Source organism: Barbus barbus (assembly GCF_936440315.1).
Source record: "Barbus barbus genome assembly, chromosome: 12".
NCBI classification, from domain to species: domain Eukaryota; kingdom Metazoa; phylum Chordata; class Actinopteri; order Cypriniformes; family Cyprinidae; genus Barbus; species Barbus barbus.
This window is the reverse complement of record NC_136740.1, coordinates 2,047,905-2,073,402: the sequence shown is the minus strand read 5'-3', so window position 1 is coordinate 2,073,402 and position 25,498 is coordinate 2,047,905. Positions and strand designations below refer to the sequence as shown.

Genomic DNA, 25,498 nt, shown 5'->3' with positions numbered 1-25,498 from the left:
TAGGATGAAAGCCAATGAATGTTACAAAACTGTAGCAGAATAAAAGATACGACTGGTGTTTATTACTGATATGGCAAGTCTATTTGGTGAAAGACTAAACTAATCTACAGTATCAAATAAAAACAGGAGGATAATTAAATAAGAGCTTTTATTGAAGTAAAGACTGTACAGGACTCTGAAGGGCTTTCACAGGTTTCTCAGCCACTCCAGGTTGTTCCCCTGAGGGTCGCTGGGATGCGCTGGAACGTCTGGCATGTTTCCATCATCTCGGACTGGAACTGAAGAGAGAAGAGAGCGAACACTTTAACCTGCTAATTACTGATTCATGATGAGATTAAACACTGAGCTTAAGCTTTTCATTAAAACATCTGAGAATGACCAAAACATTCATCAATAAATATAGTAATAATACAAACCAGGGTTATTTCAGCTAACTAAAACTAAATCTGAAACCAAAAACTCTTTTGATGTTCACAGAAATAAAATATACAAAACCTTTTATTTCAGCTGGCTCCCATTTTAATTTAGTTTAACTTTATGTACTAAAATAACAACAACTGGAATAAAATTAATAAAAACTATACATACACATGTAGATATAAAAAAAAACAAAAATGAATAAAACTGATAAAAACAACAAAATTACTTTCTTTAAAATAACTTTAAATTAAAACGAAAATTCTAAATATTAAAAACTAATAGTATCTCAAAGATTAAATATATATATATATATATATATATATATGTGTGTGTGTGTGTGACCCATTATGAATAACTGAGCAGAAATAATAATTGAAAATAATTAAGCTGCAAATCAGCAAATCTGACCCTGGAGCACAAACCAGTCATAAGGGTCAATTTTTTGAAATTGAGGTTTATGCATCATCTAAAAGCTGATAAATTATATTTCCATTGATGTATGGTTTGTTATGATAGGATAATATTAGGCTGAGATGCAACTATTTGAAAATCTGGAATCTGAGGGAGCAAAAAAATCTAAATATTGAGAAAATCTCCTTTAAAGTTGTTCAAATGAAGTTCTTAGAAATGCATATTACTAATCAAAAATTAAGTTTTGATATATTTACAGTAGGAAATTTACTAAATATCTTCATGGAACATGATCTTAATATCCTAATGATTTTTGTCATAAAAGAGAAATGTATAATTTTGACCCATACAATGTATTGTTGGCTATTGCTACAAATATACCTGTTACTCATGACTGCTTTTGTGCTGCAGGCTCTCTCTCTCACACACACACACACACAATAAATATTAAGCCCAAACATATATGTAGCCATGAATATTTTTGAGGATATATGTACACTGCATGAGGATATATACCTGGATAATTGTAGGGAGTAGCTCGGTTCATCATGCCTGTGTATTTAGTTAAAGGACTCACAGCCGGCAGAATACAAGCTGAAACACAATACAGATGTTAGATTCATAAAGCAGGAAGATGAAGATCCATAATGTGATGCATTAATATCTCAGTCACCCAGCAATCCGACTCCACAGGAAACTGTGATCACAGGCTCTTTATTCCACGCGTTCTTCACAAACCTGCCAACTACAGAAACAACAACAGTTCATTACAGAGAGAAGATCATACCCCACAGTAGTGCTTCTCAGAATACCACGCTACAAGATTCGGCCATAATAAAGTGATCATATGTTCATGTTGACAGCTAGCATGAGACCAAGGTCATTCTCGTATTCGCACATTATACAAGCATTATTTTCAGCACGCGAATATATTGCAATAGCTCTCATGAACTGCCTGTTGATTCTATTTCTGTAAATACGATCGAGCCTAACTAAACTAAAACACATCTTTCAGGCAGCTAACACGCAGAAATATACTCACCGGCCGCCATGTTTGCTTCTGTAGTCCTGTCTCACGGGAATTGTAGTTCTAGGTCAAATGTTGGTGACGCATTCGCTTTGGATTGGCTGAGCGGTCAATGACGTATTTAAAACGCGTCTCGTTGTTTAGAAAGTTGCAGTGTACATGACAATGTAGATGTTTACTTTTATTTTATCATATGAAACAGGCTAATTCTTGCTTTTGTTAGGTGTATCGTTTAAATTATGTATAGACGGCACTGATGAGGAGTAGAAAACATACCTGCGGGATTTATAATAAACTGACTGAATCATGTATGGCTCTTTACAATATTACTAGCAATATTACTAACTAAAGGTAAGCACTGAATTCAGATCATTAAAACGGTTTATTCATACTCATATTGCAGGACAGAAACGCTCCATGTGTGTTCATAGAAAGCTGCTTAGTCTGTGTTTAATCAGTAAGATCATTAGCATATGCTGTTATATTAACTATATGAAGTTAATACTGTGTGCTCTGTTGTGTGTGTCTGTGCTTCAGATGATGGAGGATTTCTCAGGTCTGGCTTTGCCTCCTCTGTTCGGGGATCACATTCTGGAAGCAGAGCTGGAGACGGGTGGCGTGGAGCTGGGCCCCAGCGGCACTGAGCTCCTGGATAACGATGGGGCCCCGGCGGGCCCCGCACAGGACGGAGAAGATGAGAGGAGAGAGCTGGACAAGAGCAAGTATCACGCTCTCAGCAAGAGGTGCAAAGAGATCGAACAGGTGAACAGATTTACTGTAGAGTAGAGGAATGGCTTCACCGTCACTCGTGTTCAAAAACTGTATGAAACTCTTCTGTGAAAAACTAAAAGCTCAGTTTTTGAATCTAAAATGGAAAAAGAGTGGTCAGGATATTCTTCACAAATTCACCTTTTGTGTTCCATGGAAAAAATACATACAGTTTTATCACAGCATGAAGATTCTTGACCAAATGTCATATGAACCTGTTCTCAGGTAAATGAGAAGATTTTGGGACGGCTTCACCAGGTGCAGAGACTGACACGCCAGCTGAGGAAAGAAAGAAGGTACAACTATAACTATCACTGCTACTGATGATTCATTTTTCTGTTGATTTAAGGAATAGTTCACCCCAAAATTAAAAGTAGCTGTAAATGTACTCACCCTCAGTGAATGGGTGCCGTCAGAATGAGAGTCCAAACAGCTGATAAAAACATCACAATAATCCACACCACTCCAGTCCATCAGCTGGCACCCATTCACTGCAGACACATTTCTACAGACCTGATGAAGAAACACTCTCATCCTGATCTTGGATGGCCAGAGGAGGAGCACATTTACAGCTACTTTTCATTTTTGGGTGAACTATGCCTAATGGATAGAGAGTTGGACTTGTAACCCGAAGGTCGGGGGTTTGAGTCTCAGGTCCGGCAGGGATTGTAGGTGGGGGGAGTGAATAACCAGCACTCTCTCCTCCCTCAATACCACGACTGAGGTGAGACCCTTGAGCAAGGCACTGAACCCCCAACTGCTCCCCGGGTGCCGCAGCATTGGCTGCCCACTGCTCCGGATGTGTGTTCACTACTGAGTGTACACTTGGATGGGTTAAATGCAGAGCACAAATTCTGAGTATGGGTCACTATACATGGCCACACACCACTTCCCTTTCCCTTCCCTTAAATAATTATATTTTTATTAATCTAACAGCATGTTTGCCACCTGATAAATCTGATTAGTTGATCAATAATTTGGTTATCTTACCAATAAATAACATTAACTTATTCCATTAACTTTTAAACATTTTATTCAAATGCTTACTTTACAATTAATATTCTCCCAATATAATAAAATGAAGTGCCAAGAATTAGAAGGCATTTATTTATTTATTTAGAATTAGAAATAAAAATATCCACGAGTCCAACATAAATTCAGCCCAACAATTGCTAGTACTGATAATAACCATTTTTTTAAAAATATTTCAGGTACACGTCAATTTACATAAAAACTCAACTAATATTGTAAAGTATACAGTGAACCTCTCATTTGGTACACTTGATAGTGTGTCTAACAGGTGTGTGTGTGTGTGTGTCAGGTTTCTGATGAAGACTCTGGACTCGTATGGAGATGATTACAGGACGGCACAGCTCACCATCACACTGGAGGTGAGAAACACGCTGATGATCCACAACTCAAGCTTCATTTAAACTGTTAAATGGTCTCTGATAGTAATGAATCTATTTGTTCTGAGAGTGTCGTCCACATCAGTGGCTGATGACACATTAAACACTCGATGTGTTCACACAGGATGAAGGGAAGGCTGGTTTAGATTCAGCTGTCGGTGCTGATGAAGACGGCTCTTCTCCAACGTTTCCTCATCAGTCAGCAGCTGGACCAAAGAAAAAGAGACACCGGGTCCCAAAGGACAGAGAGCGAGACGCACAGGTATGAGACACCCACCACATCGGTTTAAATACAGTGGTGTGAAAAAGTGTTGGCCACCTTCCTGATTTGTTTGCATGTTTGTCACACTTTAATGTTTCAGATCATCAAACTAATTTAAATATTAATCAAAGATAACACAAGTAAACAACATGCAGTTTTTAAATTAAGGGTTTTTTTTATGAAGGGAAAACGAAATCCAAACCCACGTGGCCCTGTGTGAAAGTGTTTGAGATGCTATTGAGATGCTGTGGCATGACCTTAAAAAGGCGGTTCATGCTCAAACCCTCCAATGTGGCTGAATTACAACAGTTCTGCCAAGATGAGTGGACCATTCCTCCACAGCGCTGTAACAGACTCATTGCAAGTTATGGCAAACGCTTGATTGCAGTTGTTGCTGCTAAGGGTGGCCCAACCAGTTATTAGGTTTAGGGGGCAAGCACTTTCTCACACCACTGTAGATACCCAGTAATTACTGATCCTTCACTACTCAGTTTGCTTCTGTTCACCAAGGCTGCAGTTATTTGATCACAAATGCAGTAAAAATGCAAAATATTGCAATTAAAAACGTGTTTTCTGTGTGAATCTGTTAAACTGTAATTTATTTCTGTGATCAAATCTGTATTTTCAGCATCATTACTCCAGTCTTCAGTGTCACATGATCTTCAGAAATCATTATAATATACTGATCTACTGCTCAACAAACATTTCTGATTATTATCAATGTTGAAAACATTCATATTTTTGTGGAAACATTTAATTTTTCAGGATTCACAGAAGAATAGAAATTTCAAAAGAATACCATTTATTTGAAATGGAAATCTTTTGTAACTTTATAAATGTCTTTACTGTCACTTTTGATCATTTAATGGGTCTTTGCTGAATAAAAGTATTAATTTATAAAAAAAAAAAAAAAAATCTTACTGACCCCCAAACAGCAGTGTATCAGTGACAAATGATCCATAAATGTAAAATTATATTCCACAGAGATTAAATGTCATTTTAGAAAAGGATTTCCAGTTATAGTAACTGCCCATGTTTATTTTCATGCACGTTCATGTCAGTAGAAATGTGCACTGCTGAATCCCATACATCTCCAATAACTCTGTTTAAAACGTCCCTCTCCTCTGATTTGATGAATCACTGGAGCACAAACGCTACAGTATCCATAACCAAAATTGTAAGCAGTAGTGATAGTGACGCTTGTCTTAAGGTGTGTGTGTTTTGGCTGTTCCTGTCAGATGGAGTCGGAGCGTCCGGTCATGACCGAGGGTCCGTTCACAGGATTCTCCAGCCCTAGTTCACTGTCTCACTGAGGCTCATCAGCATGCGGGACATCACTCAACTCTTTTTCTGGGATGAATAAGAATTTTTTCATTGCAAAATTATGACTTTTTTTTTAAATAAATCTTTTTTAATGTAACTCTTCAGTATTTGAAGTCAGTCTTTTGTAATCATGACGACATTAAGGATTTTTTTTACAGTTTAATGAATGAAACTGCAGCTTTTGACACACATTGAATTCCACATCAGTGCAAACGAAGGAGGCGGCTGTCGTCGAGGCTATCGGTGTTTGCCGTATCTGTTGAAGCGGCGGTACAGGAAGCTGATCCTCTTATCCAGGATGTGCTTGTCCTCGGTCATCATTCGGTCTCCCACCATCCGCTTCTTCCTGATGAGCCGCTGGAGCTCGTTTCCACTGAAGCCTCTGAGCCACACCGGTCCTCTGATCAAGTCTTTCGGATGAGCTTTAAAATCTCCTGCAGTCAAACCCAGTAATGCTGATCAATGGACAATACAGCCTAGTGCTGATAGAAGATTTAGAAAATTAATTGCTGGTGATATGAATATTGTGGTGATTGTAATTAAATATTTATCCATTATGTTTCCCAAAGACTCTCCTGGTAGGTCATTTTTGTGTTCAATCCTTGTGTTATGATTTCCAGTTTTAAGAGCGTTAATCACATCTCTAATTTAAACCCCAGTTGCACAATGAGATCCATTAGAACCGGAGAGAGCGATTAGTACGAGTCAGAATGAATCAGTTCAAAATACAGTGATTTCATGGAACTTTCTGTGAGGCATTTTACATACAAGTTAATATCTAATAATTTAATACATTTTTGCTTTGCATTTTATTTTGGTGCATGCATATAAATGTTCATTTAGTAAAATTGTCTTCATTATATTTAATATTTTAATTACTGTATCTTTACTGTGTGTTCACATTTGGTCTCTAATTGATTTGAGCGTAAAAATATGAATACACAATGAATATTGGCAAAATTATGAAAGATGAGATGTAGATTTCCTACAGCATGCTTTTATTACAGTACGGTAGTTTGATTAATCAATGAGGATTAGTAAAAACCATTTTTAACTTTTTTTGTAGTGTCAGGTTCAGTTTGACCTGTTCAAACTGTTTATTTTTTAATATTTCTCATTTAGGGTAATTAATATGCATGCAAAGTTTTGACACACATATGCAGACTGTACAAATTTTGTTACGAGTTTTGTGTTGAGACAAACTGACTCACTTGCAATATACCAAATATCAAAAACAGCATATAAAAAGAAAGAAAATAAACTTTTAAACTCAAAGTTTACTCCAAATTGAGACCATTTAAGGAGAATTAGAATTCAGTTTCATTATCTGTTGAGTTCAGTTCAAAAAAAAATAAATTGTTTTTGGTTGTTAGTCTGTTGCTGCACTGGAAACAAATGTAAGAAAGCCAAATTCATTCTCTACTGAAATATAAAGCCCAAATAGCTTGTATTTTAATGCAGCTCACCCAGGATCCCGATGTTGTCGTAGACTCCGAACATGCTCCTCTTCTCCGTCCATCGGTCCACCTGCTTCAGTTTGGGAATCGCGTGCATTCGTATTCTAGCACAAGCGCCTGTGTGATCAACACCCACAGATTACTCTCATCCCACACATTAGAGAGAGAGAGAGAGAGAGAGAGAGAGAGAGAGAGAGAGAGAGAGAGAGAGAGAGAGAGAGGATGGTTCACACACCTGTGCTGAAGAGTCGAGCCGAGGACCTCAACACTCCTCCAAACACAGCCATGCTATAGAGATCAGATATAACATCTAAAGTTACATCGTGACCTTCAGTCGCGAGCACACTCACATTACAACAGTTCAGTCTTTAAACACACACTGTACCTTCAGCCAACCCGCGTTGAGAACGAGAAAGTGCTTTCAAACGACAGATGGATGTTATATACTTTAAAACTTGTGAAATCCTCTACATGAAGCTAATCATATCAGTGTGTTATCCATGTGTTCATGCTGCTGCTGCTGCTGCCATTACACGTTGTTCAGAATAAAAGTCCTTATATATAATATTTATTTTTCACATTAAAAGTCTTCTTGTTTCGGACAGAGCGTAATGAGTTTTGATGTATAGAAATTCGATTTTCTATAATATTTTTCAATTTATAATAGCAAACGTTAATATATGATAACATAATTTTGCCATAGTCATTTTACTTAAATAAATAGTGTGTGTGTGTGTGTGTGCGTGCGTGCATTTATAAATATGTATACACACACACAATACGGTGGCCGAGAGAGCTCAACGCGCTGCAAATAGAAAAAAACACCTGCAAATTAAAAAACAACTTCCTCAGTTTTACAACACACACGCTGTGTGTGTGCTTTACAACACACTGATATGATTAGCTTCATCTAGAGGATTTCAAAAGTTTTAAAGTATATAACATCCATCTTTCGTTTGAAAGCACTTTCTCGTTCTCAACGCGGATTGGCTGAAGGTACAGTGTGTGTTTTTAAAGCACCTGCTGTCAAACTGATGAAGATGTTTTCTTGATTTGCTGTTGCTTTTTCTATTTGCATGTGTTTTCTGAAGTTGCCTGTATAAAAGACACCTGTTCACAGTTACTGCAGTCTTCAGAAATCATAATAATATACTGGGGACAAAAAAAAAAAAAAATGTACTGACCCCAAACTTTTGAATAGCATTGTATATTGTAACACAACATTTATGTTTTTAAACAAATGCTGTTCTTTTTAACTTTTTATTAATCAGAGAATCCTAAAAAAAATATCACAGGTCCCCAAAACAATATGAAGAAGCACAACGGTTTCCAACATTGATTATAAATCAGTATATTAGAATGATTTCTGAAGATCATGTGACACTGAAGACTGTTCACCATATTTAATGACTGCAATCACATTTTTATAAAAGAAAAACAGTTATATTTATCAAAAAAAAAAACACCATCATACTGTTTTTTAGGGTAAAACCGCAATTTATTATTTAACTGCTAATCAGCAAGCATAAACTAATGCATGCACATTAACTAATTAAAATATCTTATTTGGCAGATGCTTCAAAACAACTTACAAAAATGTAATGGAGATATTTAAAAATAACACTTATTCAAACCCAATTCAAAGCATTTCAGATGTTCAGAATGCGTAAAGCTCACATTTTGAACATTGCCATGTGATCAGCTGTAAAAGTGTAACCGGATCCATCCTGTGGTTTTTAGTTTCACGGCACTACAGTTATTACAGTTAAGACTCACTGAACCACAAATAGAAGTCTGAATATTCAGTGAGACACATTTATTCTGTGACTCCCCTCTGTAGGACACTCTCATCAGAGTCCTGTCATTCACACACAGGTTTGTTGATTTATTTGCACTCAGTGATGAGTCCTGGTGGTAATGAGATCTCATAATGACACTCAGATCCCTTTTCCCGGATGAGTTCCAATGAAATCCAAGCGTCTCCACACAATGAGGGTCAGAGAAAGTGTAGATGTTTCCACTTGTGTTCTCTGAGTGTTTCCAGAAGCATCTGTTTTAAAGTTCTTCTACAGTCCAATGGTTCTCAATAACCTTCATCCCTCCTCTTCCTCCTCCTGATAGGTGAACACAGAGATGGCGCTGTACGGATCCAGAACCATCTGAGCACAGCGGACCATTGTAACCAACAGAAACAAACACAGCAGGACCAAGAAGAAGAGAGCGAAGCCCAAATCCACATCAACATCCAGTGGAGACATCGGAAGAGGCAGGTCCATGATTATTGAAGGACTCAACTCTATTAGTGAGTCAAACCTTCACCGAGTGACAAGCACATGATATATAGTGATAAACGTCCAAGATATGAGCCGGATTTGGTCATGGCATTGTCCAAATGGGACTTCTTCCCTTACATTCCCAGTTGTTCTCGTCAAAAGCAGCCCTAGTCACCGGTGTTGTGCTTCTGTCGGCGTAAAACAGCTCTGTATCAGATGAGTTTCACATTCCAGCTCTGCTCTTCATCTGTTTGAGACTTAATGTGCGTTTGAAAATAAACTGAGCTGCTAAACTGCATACAATTGATTCTGACCTCGAATTTTCATTCTCAACCAATGCTGAATGAAGTTGTTCGAAAGAAATGCCTTGATCGTGGCGCTGGCTCACCCTGCAGTCGTCGGTCAGGGATACGTGTTCTCTTATCTCAGGTATTAGTATGTCTTCCTTTGGCCTGAGAGACATACACACCAACACTTGGCACCTGTGTCCACGATGAATAGTTAAACAGGAGTTTGGTAACAATCAGGCCTTATATGGCTTAAAACCCCCCTTTAGGCTGCTTCAGAGGGCACTTCATGTGTTACCAGCGACGGGCGAGCTGAGCACTGACAGATCTCAGACCGATGGATCGGGACACAGACTGGTGAAGCGCAGGTGGTGATGGAGCTGGAAACTGAAAACTACAAGGATTGACCCATGAACTACACTCTTAAAAAAAAAGGTTCCAAATGGGTTTTGAAGAACCATTTTTGGTTCTCCAAAGAAATTAGAATCTTAACAGAACCATTTTAGAACATTTTAATAATCTAAAAGATCTTTTTCCATTTTGAAGAATGGAATGGAAAGTTTCCACAGATATCTAAGGTTCCCTTTCAGTCAGTCACGTTCGACTTTACGTCATAGTGTTAACAAAACAAGCCAATGACAGTTAGTGCGCGTGATTAGCCACGCGCACCCCGCCCCGCAGCATGGGTATAAAACGACAGCGCAAGACTGAATCTCCTTTTCAAAAAAAATCTTCAAAAGTTACACAGCCATGATTTGGTAGCATTATGACAAAAACACCAGTGTTGCTGCCAGAATAATAAGAATCCAGTGCAGAACATTTGGGGTTGAAAAAATGACTAAAAAAGTCTCTTCTGCTCACCAAGGCCGTGTTTATTTAAAGAAAAAATAAACAGCAATATTGCGAAATATTACACTTTAAAACAGCTGTTTTCTATGTGAATATTTGTTAAACTAATTTCTGTGATCTGCAGCTGTATTTTCAGCATCATTACTCCAGTCTGCAGTGTCACATGATCTTCAGAAATCATAATAATATACTGCTTTTGTTTTTATGCATTATAAAATGGCTAATTGAAAGGTAATGTACTGTACACAGGATATACTGTACTGTATTCATAGACTCACCAAAGAGTGTCCACAGTTCAAATAAAGGTCCCAACAAAGATTTTTTTTGACAATAGCAATTTAATACAAAAAATGCAAACAGTTCTCTTTAATATTTCATATACATACATATATTTTTCTATGTTGTACACAAATTGCTGTTCAAAACTGTGTGAAAATATAGGAGAAAAAAAACACTAGAGCCGGGAAAAGAGTGACACGAGCACTCGATTTAATGCACAAAAGTACTGAAAAAAGACAGACACACCCACATTCAAAAGCAAACATCATACTTTTCATTAAAAAGCTTTCGATCTAAAGAAAATGAACAATAATCAACCCCGCCAATAGAAGTTCTGGAATATTCTCTGTACAAGACGATTTCCAAATGAACACATGAAAAGATGAAGCCCGCCGGCAAACACGGGCAGATGAAGCATTAAAGGGTTCTCTTTATATTAAAACAAGACATTATGATAACAATAATTAGGATAGCAACATAAATGGCTTTAAAGGACACAGATCCTGCTCGTTATTGCTTGATTTGAATCTTTTTCATTGCGTTCACAAAAACATGCCTGAGTGAAAGCTCATCACCGGCACAGATGCACCTGTCCATCTCAACTTTACAGATAAAGCTGCAGAATCGATCAGAGGAGTTTTACTGCATCAGCGTGTGTTACTGCACCAACATGAACCCAAGCCGGGGCATTACACATCTGAATTTGAACTGAGGTAGCACACAGGATGCAGAACAGATCAAGGAAGCAAGGATACACTTCATTTTAAGCAGTCCTTCTTACAGCGTAATTACATTGAAGTACTGAGTAATACTAATTAGGGTTAATATAGGGTTAATGTTAGGGTCTTTTTAGGGTTAAATGCATGGTATTATGCGTAATTTATTACAGTAAGTACATGTGATGTGTAACAAGGACACTGTAAAATAAAGTGTTACTAACATTTAAAATGGAATCAAATTTCAAAGTAGTTTTCAAAAACATTTGAATTACATTAGATGATGTCAAGAATCAATGTTTATTTAAAATGCGAAATTCCAATTCGGTAAATTTGGAATTCATCTTCCTGTCTTTCAAATTCAACATCCTGTTAAGCCAATTCAATTACAATCAATGAGATTCAAATTCCAAGTTATGAATGAAAAAAAGAAAAAGCTGCAAGAAAAAAAGAAAACAAGCTGCAGCTTCTGTGTTACAGACAACAATAAACCCGACTGACACAGTCACAGCAACTCTCTGAGGCCAAACTCAAGACTCCTCTCATCATTGGGGTCAAAAGCAGTGCAATCGGTACACAATCACAGTCAGAGACAGACAGAGCAGACTGCCTTTGTGTGTGTGTGTCAACATCTCATAAATCAAAGCATGTGCGTGTACGGCAGACAGTGTGAGACCGCTTGTGCTCAAAGTGTGTACTTGTGCGTGATTTTAAAGTGAACACATTTGAATGAAGCCTGTCTGTCTGTGCGCTACACTGTATCCTCACATTATGGCTTATAACTTCCATTCTCGCAATGCATCAGTCTCACTCTTTTTCAGACGCCTCTGTGCCTCAGTTCTGCCATCGATTTGGTTAAGAGAGTAAGAAATGGCGCGTGAGAGAGCGACAGGGAGTGAAGGAAGGGACTGGAAGCGGGATCACTCGGGGAAAGGAGGAAACATGGGCATCTCGACGAAATCATCATGGCTGAAGCCGCCGGTTTGATCCAACATGGAGATCACATCCTGAAGAAGAGAAAGAGAGAGGGATGTTAAAAGAATAAACCATGCAGAACGACAATTCGGTCAATGTTTGTTCCACAGAAGACCAGAAGATCATATGCACATGATGACAGAATGTATACTCTTTTAAAGGAATAGTTCACCCAAAACTGAAAATTAGCAGAAAACGTGCTCTCCCTCAGCCATCCAAGATCAGGATGAGTTTGTTTCTTCATCAGGTTTGTAGAAATGTGTCTCTGCATCAGTGTCTCAGCAATGGATGCTCTGCAGTGAATGGGTGCCGTCAGAATGAGAGTCCAAACAGCTGATAAAAACATCACAATAATCCACACCACTCCAGTCCATCAGTTAACATCTGGAGAAGACCAAAGCTGAAACACATCCACCATTAAGACGTTTTTAACTAAATAATCATAAGTCCATAATCCATAATAACGCCTCCTCAGTGAAAAGGTGTTCTGGTCTGAATCAGGAGAGAAATCTGCAGATCAAGCAGCGTTTACATGCCAAAACAGCTCTAAACAAATATGTGTCTGGATTTTGATGTGGACTTTTTCACTGGAGGAAGCGTTATTATGGATTACTGTATTTTAGTGAAAAAATCCCTAATGATGGATTTGTTTCAGCTTTTGTCTTCTCCAGATGTTAAAGCTGCAGTCCGTAAATTTTGCCTTTTTGTCGCCATCTCTGTTGAAAACCTGGTATTGCAGCCAGGGGCAGAATTATCTTTATTACGTGGTGTGTACTCCGGCACGGCTCCAGCACGGATGAATCTAATGTTTTGAGGTGAATGTGTAGCTGTCAGTCACCACAATGTTTGTGAATCAAACACTTCGTAATCACAGATTCTAGCCTATGTCTTGGAATATATGACCCAAATAAGAATTTTCACCGTATATTGTCATCTGAACAAGTAACAAGTCTGCCACGTTTGTTCTGACCAACTGAGGAAAAAAGCATTACCATAAATCACGCTACCAATGGTGGTTAAATCTAACGATCGGTTAGCTCGTATCACATCAAACCCTGCAAATTATTATTATGGTTATACTTTATTCTCAAATGATTAATGTTAACAACACCAGCATTGCGTGACTATAGTGAGTATAGTGTGTATTAGAAAAAGCAACCCAAAAAGCAAATTAATCTTCCTTCGAACTGGTTTTCTTTAAAATACAAATCTTGTGTAATCCCAGGATATCTGTAGTCAGAAGCACGTTTAAAACCTGGAATATAATTTCATTTCATTCACGCGTGTTTCATAAACACACAATCCTTTCTGGATCACAATCTGCCATCAAAATGATACATTGAATTACTCTAGCTGCTGTGAGAAAAGGCTATAAATGCAGGATCCTCACATGCGATAGCCTTCTAGATGGGACAACTTCTTCATGTTTACAGACGTAATGACGCAGTGCCATGCTCGAATTTCCTGTGAAAACCTACCCGTACCACTCAAATTAGAAACATTAATATAAACTAACTAGGGGTGGCTCGGTTTGTGGAAAAGACATTGAACCGAATGTCTCTCCACACACGGTTCGGCACGCGCTAGCTCAACTTAAATCTGACAACGCATGTGCAATATGGCTTGTTATAAATAACACGTAAAACAAGTAAAAAATAATGATAGATACTTTGTAAAAAAGTATCGCTTTTGATTTCTCCCCTTTTCTAGAACTTGTTTCAGTTTTTATAACCATTTCTTACTGTGTGTATGTATAAGTTGTTGTTTTTATCAAGTGTGTTCGGCTCAGTGTTATTTCTTAGGATTACTGAGATACTGTCGTGATTTGTATTTATCATCTATTTTAATTTTAGTTAAATAATGTCTGAATTTATTTTTATTAAGTTTTAGTTTTATTTAATTTGAGTTATTTTAATATTTCAACAAACTAAATAGAAATGAAATTATATATACTGAATTTATAAATGGATATATATATATATATATATATATATATATATATATGTGTGTGTGTGTGTGTGTGTGTGTGGTTGTACATATACATATATATATATATAGTTGTTTTTTTGGTGGTTGGCTTAGTGTTATGTTAGAATCATTATTATACTTGTTTTTAGCTTTTTTTCATTTAAATGTTAAGTTTTGAATTTTTGTTGTATGCATTTGTCATTTTTATTTAATTTGTTTATTTTTAAAATGTGTATAGGTAGTATTTATAAAGTTTTAGCTTTTAGTTTTGGATCTGTTTTTAGTTGTTTTAATACTACAGTTGATTGCTTCTGTTGTCCTCATTTGTAAGTCGCTTTGGATAAAAGTGTCTGTTAAATGACTAAATAATAATAATAATAAAACAAACAGGGTTCGGCTAATGCATGTTTCTGTTAATGCGTATTCTGGCTTCCCAGTACATTACAACAGCGATGAACAGAAGAAAAAAAGTGGACAAAGCATTCACTCTTGTTCAATGCGAGTGCCGTATGCTGGATTATGAGCATTTATTCCGTCATCATCACCCGGTGCTGATAGCACACGCACCGGTGAGACCTGAACAGCACACGTTAATATCTGTGTTTAAACTAAACTCTTGTAAGCTTTGCCACTTTAAACATTTAAGAGCCAGAGGACGCGAGCTCGGCACGCAGTGAAAAGATTTGTGCGTGCGCTCATCAGAACCGCACAAATATTAAGCTCTCTCTGAAGTTTTGTGTTTGAATGGACAAATTCACAAGTATCCTATAGCAGACATAGCCGGCTGAACGTACTGGATCAGTGCATTCTCTTAAAGTGACAGCACTCTTAATATTAATCAAACAGCAACAAAGAAATCACTCACTGCTCTTGATTGAATTGCTTTTGTAACTTTAAGATTAATCTTTAATTTATACAGTCAAATATGCAATTCTGTTTTACATTTGATTACTTTATTCGATTGCTGTACCTAAAAAAACCTTGTAAATCACTGTGTATTTTGTCTCTTTACTCTATTGTATTATTATTTGCGCTGTTGCTTGTAGTTAGATTATTCTTATTTTCTTTGTTATTTGACAGTATAGTGTTTCTCTAAACATACCGAACTGTACCGAAACCGTGACCCTAAAACCGTGATAGTGAGCATCCATTGCTGAGACACTGATGCAGAGACACATTTCTATAAACCTGATGAAGAAACAAACTCATCCTAATCTTAGATGGACTGAGGGTGAGTGCATTTTTAGCAAATTTTCATTTAATTTGAGCAAATGTCACACAAACATGACTGGTTGTGTCGGCTCCACTCACCTGAAACATCTCTGGCTGGCTGTTTTGAGACTGCTGGTGTGTGTCTGCAGGGCCTTGTGTGTGTGGCTGATTTGGCCACTGCTGCCACCCTGACACTCCCTCTGCTGGCCTGGAGCTGAACTGCGCTCCCATCTGATTAATATCGCCTGAACGAAAGAGCAAGAGCAAAACTGAGCGCTGGAACAGGAAAAACTGTTCAATATTAAAAACATTCTGTAAAATATTTACTGAATCCATTAGTTGAAGGGTTGCTGTGACTGTTTATTTGTGGGTAATTTGATGCGTTGGCCATTGAAGCAGAAGCCCCGCCCATCTGGCAAAAGGAAGAGGAAGTGGAGGAAGTAGGTGCGGAGCTGAAACCTCCCATGTTAAACTGAGGAGTCTGACTCTTTCCAACTTGACCTGCCATCTGATAGACAGAGAGTACTTACAACAAAAATCACATTCTTTATAGTGAAAGAATCAGTTATGATTTTGAAGATTTTTTTTTTTAAATGCTCACCAAGGCTGCATTTATTTGATCAAAAATACAGTAAAAACAGCAATTATTCCAATTTAAAACAGCTGTTTTCTATGTGAATGTGTTAAACTGTAGTTTATTCTGTGATCAAAGCTGTATTTTCAGCATCATTACTGCAGTCTTCAGAGTCACATGATCTTCAGAAATATGCTGATTTACTGCTCAAGAAAAGAAAAACACTTTTATTCAGCAAGGACTCATTCAATTGATCAAACATGACATTGAATAAATTTGACGAAAGATTTCTATTTCAGTAAATTAGTTAATTGAACTATTTCGCATGAATAAATTACATTTTCAAACATGTATAAATAGAAAACCTATTTTAAATTATTATTAAATAATTTTTTCACAATATTATTTTTGATTAAAAAAAATGCAGCCTTGGTGAGCAGAAGAGACTTCTTTCAAAAACATTAAACAATCTTAGGCTGATGATACACAGGACAACTTTTTGAGCAATTTTGCTTGGGCACTTTTCCATTGAGAATGGGTAACAAATGTCTATCTGGATCAGTCGTGGGCCCTGTGTCTCACCTGGTTGCCCACTGATGACAACATTGCCCAAAAAGCAATGATAACTAAATAATAACTAAATCTTGTGCCTTCCGTGTCTGACTGTTGGTCAGGTGTAAACACTCTCCCTCCACACTTTAAATGTCTACCTGTGTGTTGAAGGGCAGTTGTGCGGCAGACCAGACTCCAGGAGGCGCTGTGGGACCCGTCTGGGCCTGAATGGGGCTGTTGTTGCTGCCGCTGACTCCAGACGGTGTGTTCTGACGGGACATCTGCGCCAGCATCTGACCCGCTGAGTGAGGAACCATCTGCTGAGCCATTCCAGCTGACCTGAGAGCAGACGACAGCCGCGAGTGAGGTCACGCCAAAACAACATACAGCTGAAGTCAACAGTTTACATACACCTTTCAGAATCTACAAAATGTTAATTATTTTACCAAAATAAGAGGGATCATACAAGATGCATGTTATTGTTTATTTAGTACTGACCTGAATAAGATGTTTCACATAAAAGACGTTTACATATACTCCACAAGACAAAATAATAGTTGAATTCAATAGTTGAATAAAAATGACCCCATTCAAAAGTTTACATCCCCTTGATTCTTAATACTGTGTTGTTTCCTGAACGATCCACAGCTGTGTTTTGTTTGTTTAGTGATAGTTGTTCATGAGTCTCGAACAGTTCATCTGCCTGCTGTTCTTCAGAAAAATCCCTCAGCTCCCACAAAATCTTTGGTTTTCCAGCATTTTTGTGTATTTGAACCCTTTCCAACAATGACTAAGTTTACATGTGCACAAATAATGCGATTATTTCCAATAATCAAAGTAATTGCATTATGATGTTTTAATTATTTTAGTCATTTAGCAGATGCTTTTATCCATAGCGACTTACAAATGAGGACATAAGAAGCAATCAATTGTAGTATTAAAACAACTATTTTAACAAGATATATATTTAACATTTTATAGTATTTTAACAACACCGTATTAAGAATCAAGGGGATGTAAACTTTTGAACGGGGTCATTTTTATAAATTCAACTTATTTTCTCTTGTGGAGTATATTTTAACATATTTTATGTGAAATATCTTATTCAGGTTAGTATTAAATAAACAATAACATGCATTTTGTATGATCCCTCTTATTTTGGTAAAATAATTAACGTTTTGCAGATTCTGAAAAGGTGCGTGTGGACTGTTTTGGCTTGTAAAGCCTCACAGTGTGTGAGTGTGTGTGTGTGTGTGTGTGTGTGTGTGTGTGTGAGTGTGAGTGTGAGTGTGTGTGTGTGTGTGTTAGGGATGGGAAGATTCCCTGATTTGCTCGGTGCATCGACATAAAAAGATAACAATGTGATGCATCGGTTTAAAACGTTTGCATCAGCTACAAGTTGGCATTTATAACGCGATGCATCATTTCTAACAGTTGCATCGGTAAAAAACAATTTATTTATATCTAATTGCTAGTGGATACACTGTAATTTTATTATTTAGAAAGTGATCAATATTTTATATGTAGATTCATCACCGCTGCAGTGTGAATATGACACATCACAACACTGCGGAGACCTGAGGAAAAGCGGGGATTAAACTCCAAAACCTAACAAATCAAACGGAGATAAAGGGGTTCCATAAACGACAAATTAAGTTCACAATCTTGCCAATTTGTGCACACTTATTCTTAAGCAGCCCTTAATGTGACTGAGCTTGATCTAGGCCTATGCTAAAATGGCTTTATGGAACCAAATCATTTGACAATGAGTCAGACTAAATGAAATAAGCCTGGCTTATTTGGTTAACTTGTTTTATGAAACAGGCCTCGAGGCATTAAAAGTGATCATATTTTCCGCACTGCATTGTATTGTGTTGAATCGTATCGCTAGCTGCTTCATATGTATCTTTAATGCATCGAGATGCGTATCATATCGGCCTCAGTCATGAGATGCACATCCCTAGTGTGTGTGTGTGTGTGTGTGTGTGTGTGTGTGTGTGGCACCTGAAGGGCTCGCTGGGGCATGCAGAGCTGGGGAAAGACGCTGCTGGAAGGTAAACCTGCTGTCCGCTGGAGGACACGGCCTGAGAGTCTGAGAGAGACAGACACCTGTCAATCACTGACTGTGAATTAGGCATGCGCGATAGATCACTATCGAAAAACTCAGTATCAACAATAAACTTTTGAGTATTTATTCGATGATCTAGTGTGTTTGGATCTGCATGAATCAGCAGCACAGTTTCGTCTACTACACACACATTTCAGTTTGATATGAGAAACGCTATTGTCAAATTCATCCATGTTCTAATTTCTTATACAAGTTCTGTGTAGTACCTTATTTTGACCAAAAAAAATACAAATGCAATAAAAAAAATAAAAAATGCAATTTAAATTATTCAAAAGTTCATTGCATTTAAAAAAATAAATACATTTGTAATGTTTTATTTAATTAGAAAGCATTTTTAAAGATAAATTGTAATAATTTGCATTGTATTAGTTGTATTAACAGAATTCACCAAAAAAAAAAAAAACTATTTCAAGTGGCACTAAATAGGAAGGTAGCTTACTATGTTTACATTCCGAATGTCTAACAAACATTCCTTTCCCATTAATTCTATTAATAAATATTGTGATATCAAAATCTGATAATATGGAAAAAATACTGAATAATAATAATAATAGGGAGTCTTACTGTGATCAGGACTGACTACACTCACAGTCTGCACCGGCACCTGAGACAAACACAGATGGAGACAGTCACTCATTGTGTTGTTGTTACTCATTTCAACTTGTGAACAGGTTAGCAAATCTCAATAGAGCTGAAGAAACTTCATGTGAAAAATTAGTTTTGTTATTAAAGTGAGCCAACAGAAACACTTCACATCTGAAATGACAAATGAAAAAAAAAAAAAAATTCATTCATTGCTAATTTTTGACCAATTTCATTTCTTAAGCCATGGTATTTTCTTTTTTAATTTTCAGATAGCAGCAATCTGGCTCAATACATAATAAACTCTCATATTTTCTTCTTTTTAAACTATAGAAGTGTAGATTTTTACTGTTGAATATTTGCTTATATAAATGAGGTGAAATTGAGAAATATGCTATGCTACTATAATATAATACTATGCTATTGTGACTACTTCAGTTGGCTGTAACTAGTCATTAAAAAAAAAAGAAAACAAACATTGTACACTTCTATTGTTCTGGATCTAAAATGACTCGCAACAGTTAATTATTTAGCAGTGTAAAGGGGTAAATAAGATCTACACAACCAAAATCCCCAAGAGTGAATCATTTTGTTGTTAGCATTTTAGGGAAACCAGTGTTATAACATTTCATTAAACAACTAAATTTACACTTTTAGGGCCCTTTTTAACAATCTAGGCGCACTGAGGCTGTGTCCGAATCCACTTTTGCTAGTTTAACAACGGAAAAAACAGCTGGTGCGCCAGGTGCATGGTCCAAATGGGTTGTACCTAATGATGCACGATATTGGATTTTTGCTGATATCCGATATTTTTCCTCTAATTTTGGCCAATACCGATGCCGATATATTTCCTTTCGTTTGGAACCAAGTCTCTCCTGTGCAGAAATTATAAGCAAAATATTTTTCCTTTTGGTTAGTTTTTAACAAGAACTTATTTATTAGAATTAAATAAAAAATTAACAAAAGGTTTTTTGACAGTACATTGAAAATAACTATAAATAAACTATATCAATCGCAAAATTTTGCCCCCCAGAAAGATGTTAACCCTAACATTTTATTTTATTTTAAGATTTAACATTTGTAGGCGATCTAAAACTAATGAGTTGTAAAAATTCTGAAAATCAGTATATATAAAATTATTTAATTTACAAGCGTCATGTTTGTGATTTTTTTTTTCATTTAAGCTATAGCTTCTGACCATTAAATCAAAACATACTCATTATTTTATGACATCAATTACTGCTTTATTTAATCAGAAATACAGTCTAAATGTTATTTGTGAAGGCTATTTTACTTTTAATTTAATAAGTAGGCCAACAGCGCCCCCTACAGATTAAATCTCCATACCGACCGGGCGTTAGGACCTGGGGGAGGCTGCCGCTACACATGCTATTACAGAGCGCGTCATTCTGTACATGCTTTCACAGAGTAAGTGCAGAGATCTAAATCTAATTATCATTCAGACAACACATTGCTTCAAGAATGAGCCACACTGTTGACATGATCTAATCACTAGCACAGCCTGAGACACGTGAGTTAAACCCATTCCTCTTATCGGCAAGACATATCCGCATATTTTTTCATATCAGGCCAATGGCGATATTTACATTTAAAGCCATTATTGGCCGATTCCGATATCAGTCCGATAATATCGTGCATCCCTAGTTGTACCTATTCAATCTGCCAATCAACCCTGTGCACTAAACAACACAGTTTGATGTTACAGTTTGAGCAAGTGTGTGAGTTCAGGTTAGAGCTGCGTGATATATCGCATGCGGTATTCATGCGCATCTCGTCAGTAAAGCCGGTTCTGTGATCAGTAGTAAATCTCCATCACGTGCTTTCAGATGGAGCAGCATTTACTACACAGAGCCGTAGTTCACTGACAAGCTACGCAATATCCCGTTCATTATTGCAGACGATATCACCGATATTATACATCGACATTATGAAAAAGCACTGCGATAATAAAGTTGTTTGCGTAGCTTCTCAGTGAACTACGGCTCTCTGTAGTAAACGCACTTAAAAGAACATGAAATTTATTGATTTATCGTGCAGCCCTAGTTCAGGTGTGTTTACCTGAGGGAGAGTGACCTGACTGGTTTCAAACGCTGCGTCCCGTCCCATCCCTCCGTCTAACTCGACCTGCTGCTGCTGCATCTGCCTGCAGAAGAGCAAAGGACACTGATATGAGTGAGATCCTACAGTCATGACCGTCAGACCCGCCACCACCAACCTACAGCAATCTCAGCTTACTACGGACAGCACAGCTACCTACGGGAAGAGAGCATGCTGTTAACCCACCACCGACAGACAGCAGCAGACGGGACGGAAAGAGGCTCACCCGAGAGAGACAGAGCAGAGGAGAAAGAAAGAGCCAGTGTGCCATTGGTCTGCTCTCACCTCGCTGTGACCTGCCCTGGGCTGGGGGTGGAGGGGCAGTTAAGACTGCTCTGCCCCAGTGAAGGGGGCAGTGAAACCCCTGGGGAAGAGAGGGGGGACAGGGAGTCCTGATTCGTCCCTCTACTGTCACGCAAACCGGAGGGATTGGTGGAGAGAAAGCGGTCAGATTAAACTGAGAGCGGAGCTGAATTAACACGCTCACTCTCTCAGACACACACACATGGTTTACAACTCTAAACTGACCCCAAAAATAAAAAAAATAAACAAATGGCAATTTTGGGGGGCATTTGAATATTTTGAATTGTGACAATTTTGCATTTTCAGGACAATTCAGCTGATTTTATTTAAAGTCTCATCATCATCATGTATCCAGATGTTTATTTTGTTTTTATGTCATTCTCAGTGATGATTCACATTACTGTGATGCAATGACTTCACACAAACAAAAGTTTGGAATCAGTAACCTTTTTGTTTTTGAAATAAATTAATACTTTATTCATCAATGATGCATTAAATTGATCAAAAGTGACAGTAAAGACTATAACGTTCCAAAAGACTTCCATTTCAAATAAACACTGTTCTTTTGAACTTTATATTTATCAAAGAATGCTGAAACATAAAATGTATCACGGTTTCCAAAAAAATATTGTGCAGCACAACTGTGTTCAACATTGATAATAAATCAGTAAATCAGTATATTATTATGATTTCTGAAGATCATGTGACACTGAAGACTGCAGTAATGATGCTGAAAATACAGCTGCAGATCACAGAAATGAATTACGTTTAACACATATTCACATATTTTACATTTTAATAATATTTTATAATATTACTGTTTTTACTGTATTTTTGATCAAATAAATGCAGGATTAGTGAGCAGAAGAGACTTCTTTCAAAAAAAAAGTAAACAATCTTAGTGACCCAAAATACATAAAACAATTATCAGCTTCTTAATTTATACACTCTTCTTTTCTATATAATTTCCTCTTTTTATTAGTATTTTGGGGTGAAATAAGTCCCACACACGCTGTCAAACAAACTGAATTACATTTGATTACCTCCACAGGAATTACCCTTTGATCATAAAAGCATACGATACACTGCATAAAGTCATACTAGATTAGACAACACTGAATAACATGAGGCCTAAACAATCTGAGAGTATTAAACAGTGGTCCCAAAACGTCTTTCAATACTGAAGTTGCAATGTAAACAGCATTAAAGGGATAGTTCACCCAAAAATGAAAATCCTGTCATTAATTACTCACCCTCATGTCGTTCCAAACCTGTAAGACCTTCATTCATCTTCAGAACACAAATTAAGATATTTTTGATGCACTCCGAGAGCTCTCTGAGCCTCCCATAGACAGCAAGGATCCTCACGCCATCAAGGCTCAGAAACATAGCAAGGACATCGTTAAAATAATCCATGAGTAAATAATGACAGAATTTTCATTCTTGGGTGAACTATCCCTTTAACTTGCATTAGATAACAAAATATCAAAGCAAACACCTTTTGCTGTGAAGTCAGTATGTGATCTTGTGATGCATTTCGATACTAACTTGACATTGGCGTTGGTGCAGATGATGTACTCGATCTCCTCAGAGAAAGGGTTCTGGAAGGTGAAGGAGCTGGTTCTCATCCAGATCCACTCGCGGGATTTAGAGCGGAACCGGAACATCACCGAAAGCACCTGACCTCGCAGTTTCACCACCTGCATCAGGGGGGTCAGAGGTCATTAATCCATCACACTGTGATGAAAACAATAGGCCCAGATCTACATTCTGATCAAATGAGCACCACATGATCACAGGGTGGACTGGGGCTAAAGAGTGGCCCACCACACCATAAACCCACCAGCTCATTAGAGCCATTTTAACACTACTTACTAACATTCAAATATAACACAATACAGAAATAAAAATGTTTTTTATTATTATTATCATTAACATTAATGAATAACTGTCATACTTCTTTACATTATAATGTGTTTTTCCTGGTAAATATGGCAATTTGTAAATATTTTTACACATCTCTTTTACATATAGGGACAGTTTAATATCACTTAAGTTAAATGCCTACCATGATATCAGTCCATATAAGAATGCTCTGCTCTAGAAGACTTGGGATGTAGTGCAGAATGGGGCTGTTTTTATTGTGTCTTTCAATTACTTGACAAGAGGTTTATTTTTTTAATTTGAGTTTATTTGAGAATTATATTTATTTAGTATGTTTTTTGACACATTTTCTTAGACATGTGAAATATAACGATATACAAACATTCACTGTTATATTATGTCTGCTGAAAACGGCTACGTTAATGTGGGAAATAATGTAGATGGCATTCAAATCTGAGGAATTCGAAAAGGCCAGTGGTAGTTTGCATCCCTGAAAATTAATGCCTGTCGTTTAACATGTTTTGTAAACAGTTGGCAAATTTTGCTGAATTGTCTCATCATGTTCAGCTGTTTACATCTTACCTCAGCTCACATTCAAATGCTCAGCTCAGTTTCTGGAAGCACAGTAAATCCCGCCTTCTTCCATTTGATTGGCTAAAACATTTTGATATTGATGAGCGCTTTTGAGCCGCTGCATTGAGCCAGAGCGCGCTAAATTAGTTAGCATTTTTGACTTAAGTGGGCTGCTCAGGCCATTCGTCTGGCCCAATGAACGGATATAGGCTACATGCATTTACTATAATTCATTCTTTTTTAGCAATGGGCTGGCCCACATTGTACAGCGGCCCACCGGGAAGATTCCTGGTGCTCCAGATGGCCAGTCCGCCACTGCATGATCATATAGCCTATTATATGCTAATGTGTCAATTTTTTTTAATATGTATTTATTTAAATATGTATTAAAAATTGGTGTAATACTGTTATTGCTGTCCTTTTATAAAGGCAAAAAGCCCCCAAAGGACTATTTCCAGTCATAGACGCTACATAAAATATGAAATACATTTTTCTTACATTAACTTTGGTAACGGTGTCATGTAAAAGCACACACACACCTGCTGAAGGCTGTCTCGCAGTAAGCCCTGGTCTTCTGGATGTGCAAACTCCAGAACGTTCTTCCCCAGTAACTCCTGTGTCACACAACAACACAAACGATGGAAAACACTGCAAGACTAGTGATGCACCCAAATTAATAAAAAGTTTTAATTTAGCTGAGAAAAATGAAACCAAAAATGTTTTTTTTATTAATCAAATTAATTTAATAATCAGTACTCACATATAACTGAGTTATGTATAAACGTTTAAATTGCACAATTTTAATCATATACAATTGTCATGTAAACATTTAAACGGTGATCTCATGAATTATTTAAACATACATTAAATAATGAAGACTACAGGTTAAGTAAAATACAATGGTATGTAATACAGTGCATGTATTTATCAAAATGCTCCTCTCTAGTTATTTTATGATTCATTTCAGTAAGTTATTGTTTCTTTCAACCCCTTCTGATGTTCAGTCATGCTTATTTTGTGCTATAACTTGCAGTAAAGAGGAATAGATGATCGGTTCACGTGCTACTTGAACTGAAGCTACAGCGATCTCACATTAAACAGCATCAAAACCACATTTATGTGTATTTTGTAATAAACTTGATAGACTT

The 25,498-nt window shown here is 37.1% G+C and overlaps 4 protein-coding genes across 5 annotated transcripts in view; 1 reads left to right on the top strand and 3 right to left on the bottom strand.

The window, feature by feature from the left end:
• Positions 1–134: 134 nt before the first annotated feature.
• On the bottom strand, positions 135–1,922 carry LOC306877569 (NADH dehydrogenase [ubiquinone] 1 alpha subcomplex subunit 3-like). Its single transcript, XM_079429408.1, has 4 exons — positions 1,874–1,922; positions 1,505–1,576; positions 1,348–1,425; positions 135–278 (listed from the first exon to the last, which is right to left on the bottom strand). Exons 1-4 carry the CDS (start codon positions 1,881–1,883, stop codon positions 187–189), a joined length of 252 nt encoding a protein of 83 aa, XP_079285534.1. The 5' UTR covers positions 1,884–1,922; the 3' UTR covers positions 135–186.
• Positions 1,923–1,965: 43 nt separating this feature from the next.
• Positions 1,966–6,185, top strand: LOC306877565 (TCF3 fusion partner homolog). The gene is made up of 6 exons (XM_079429402.1): positions 1,966–2,209; positions 2,396–2,620; positions 2,852–2,922; positions 3,948–4,017; positions 4,160–4,297; positions 5,536–6,185. The coding sequence occupies exons 2-6, from the start codon at positions 2,396–2,398 to the stop codon at positions 5,608–5,610; spliced, it is 579 nt and encodes a 192-aa protein (XP_079285528.1). The 5' UTR covers positions 1,966–2,209; the 3' UTR covers positions 5,611–6,185.
• On the bottom strand, positions 4,886–7,844 carry LOC306877566 (large ribosomal subunit protein mL51). Its single transcript, XM_079429403.1, has 4 exons — positions 7,463–7,844; positions 7,313–7,365; positions 7,087–7,194; positions 4,886–6,054 (listed from the first exon to the last, which is right to left on the bottom strand). The coding sequence occupies exons 2-4, from the start codon at positions 7,362–7,364 to the stop codon at positions 5,858–5,860; spliced, it is 357 nt and encodes a 118-aa protein (XP_079285529.1). The 5' UTR covers position 7,365; positions 7,463–7,844; the 3' UTR covers positions 4,886–5,857.
• A 2,967-nt stretch (positions 7,845–10,811) lies between these two features.
• LOC306877639 (aryl hydrocarbon receptor nuclear translocator-like) overlaps positions 10,812–25,498 on the bottom strand; it is a 29,477-nt gene continuing 14,790 nt past the window's right edge. The window contains exons 12-21 of one of the 2 annotated variants that reach the window (XM_079429507.1): positions 24,890–24,964; positions 23,442–23,593; positions 21,876–21,998; positions 21,552–21,636; positions 19,455–19,494; positions 18,767–18,854; positions 16,921–17,101; positions 15,964–16,144; positions 15,736–15,881; positions 10,812–12,488 (exon numbers count right to left, since the gene is read on the bottom strand). In XM_079429507.1, coding sequence (XP_079285633.1) covers positions 12,402–12,488; positions 15,736–15,881; positions 15,964–16,144; positions 16,921–17,101; positions 18,767–18,854; positions 19,455–19,494; positions 21,552–21,636; positions 21,876–21,998; positions 23,442–23,593; positions 24,890–24,964 — 1,158 coding nt within the window. In that variant the 3' untranslated portion in view covers positions 10,812–12,401. The remainder of the gene's footprint in view (positions 12,489–15,735; positions 15,882–15,963; positions 16,145–16,920; positions 17,102–18,766; positions 18,855–19,454; positions 19,495–21,551; positions 21,637–21,875; positions 21,999–23,441; positions 23,594–24,889; positions 24,965–25,498) is intronic. The other variant, XM_079429508.1, reaches the window with a different exon arrangement.

What these genes read in the sequence shown, in the direction of transcription:
- LOC306877569 (XM_079429408.1), bottom strand. An exon ending in CTGTGGAGTCGGATTGCTGG is followed by an intron (nt 1,426 to 1,504) that starts GTGACTGAGATA and finishes ATTGTGTTTCAG; the next exon opens with CTTGTATTCTGCCGGCTGTG. An exon ending in TACTCCCTACAATTATCCAG is followed by an intron (nt 279 to 1,347) that starts GTATATATCCTC and finishes TTCTCTCTTCAG; the next exon opens with TTCCAGTCCGAGATGATGGA.
- LOC306877565 (XM_079429402.1), top strand. Translation starts at nt 2,396, where the DNA reads ATGATGGAGGATTTCTCAGGTCTGGCTTTGCCTCCTCTGTTCGGGGAT. An exon ending in GGTGCAAAGAGATCGAACAG is followed by an intron (nt 2,621 to 2,851) that starts GTGAACAGATTT and finishes ACCTGTTCTCAG; the next exon opens with GTAAATGAGAAGATTTTGGG. An exon ending in CAGCTGAGGAAAGAAAGAAG is followed by an intron (nt 2,923 to 3,947) that starts GTACAACTATAA and finishes TGTGTGTGTCAG; the next exon opens with GTTTCTGATGAAGACTCTGG.
- LOC306877566 (XM_079429403.1), bottom strand. Translation starts at nt 7,364, where the DNA reads ATGGCTGTGTTTGGAGGAGTGTTGAGGTCCTCGGCTCGACTCTTCAGC. An exon ending in GGCTCGACTCTTCAGCACAG is followed by an intron (nt 7,195 to 7,312) that starts GTGTGTGAACCA and finishes TTGATCACACAG; the next exon opens with GCGCTTGTGCTAGAATACGA. An exon ending in CGACAACATCGGGATCCTGG is followed by an intron (nt 6,055 to 7,086) that starts GTGAGCTGCATT and finishes GTTTGACTGCAG; the next exon opens with GAGATTTTAAAGCTCATCCG.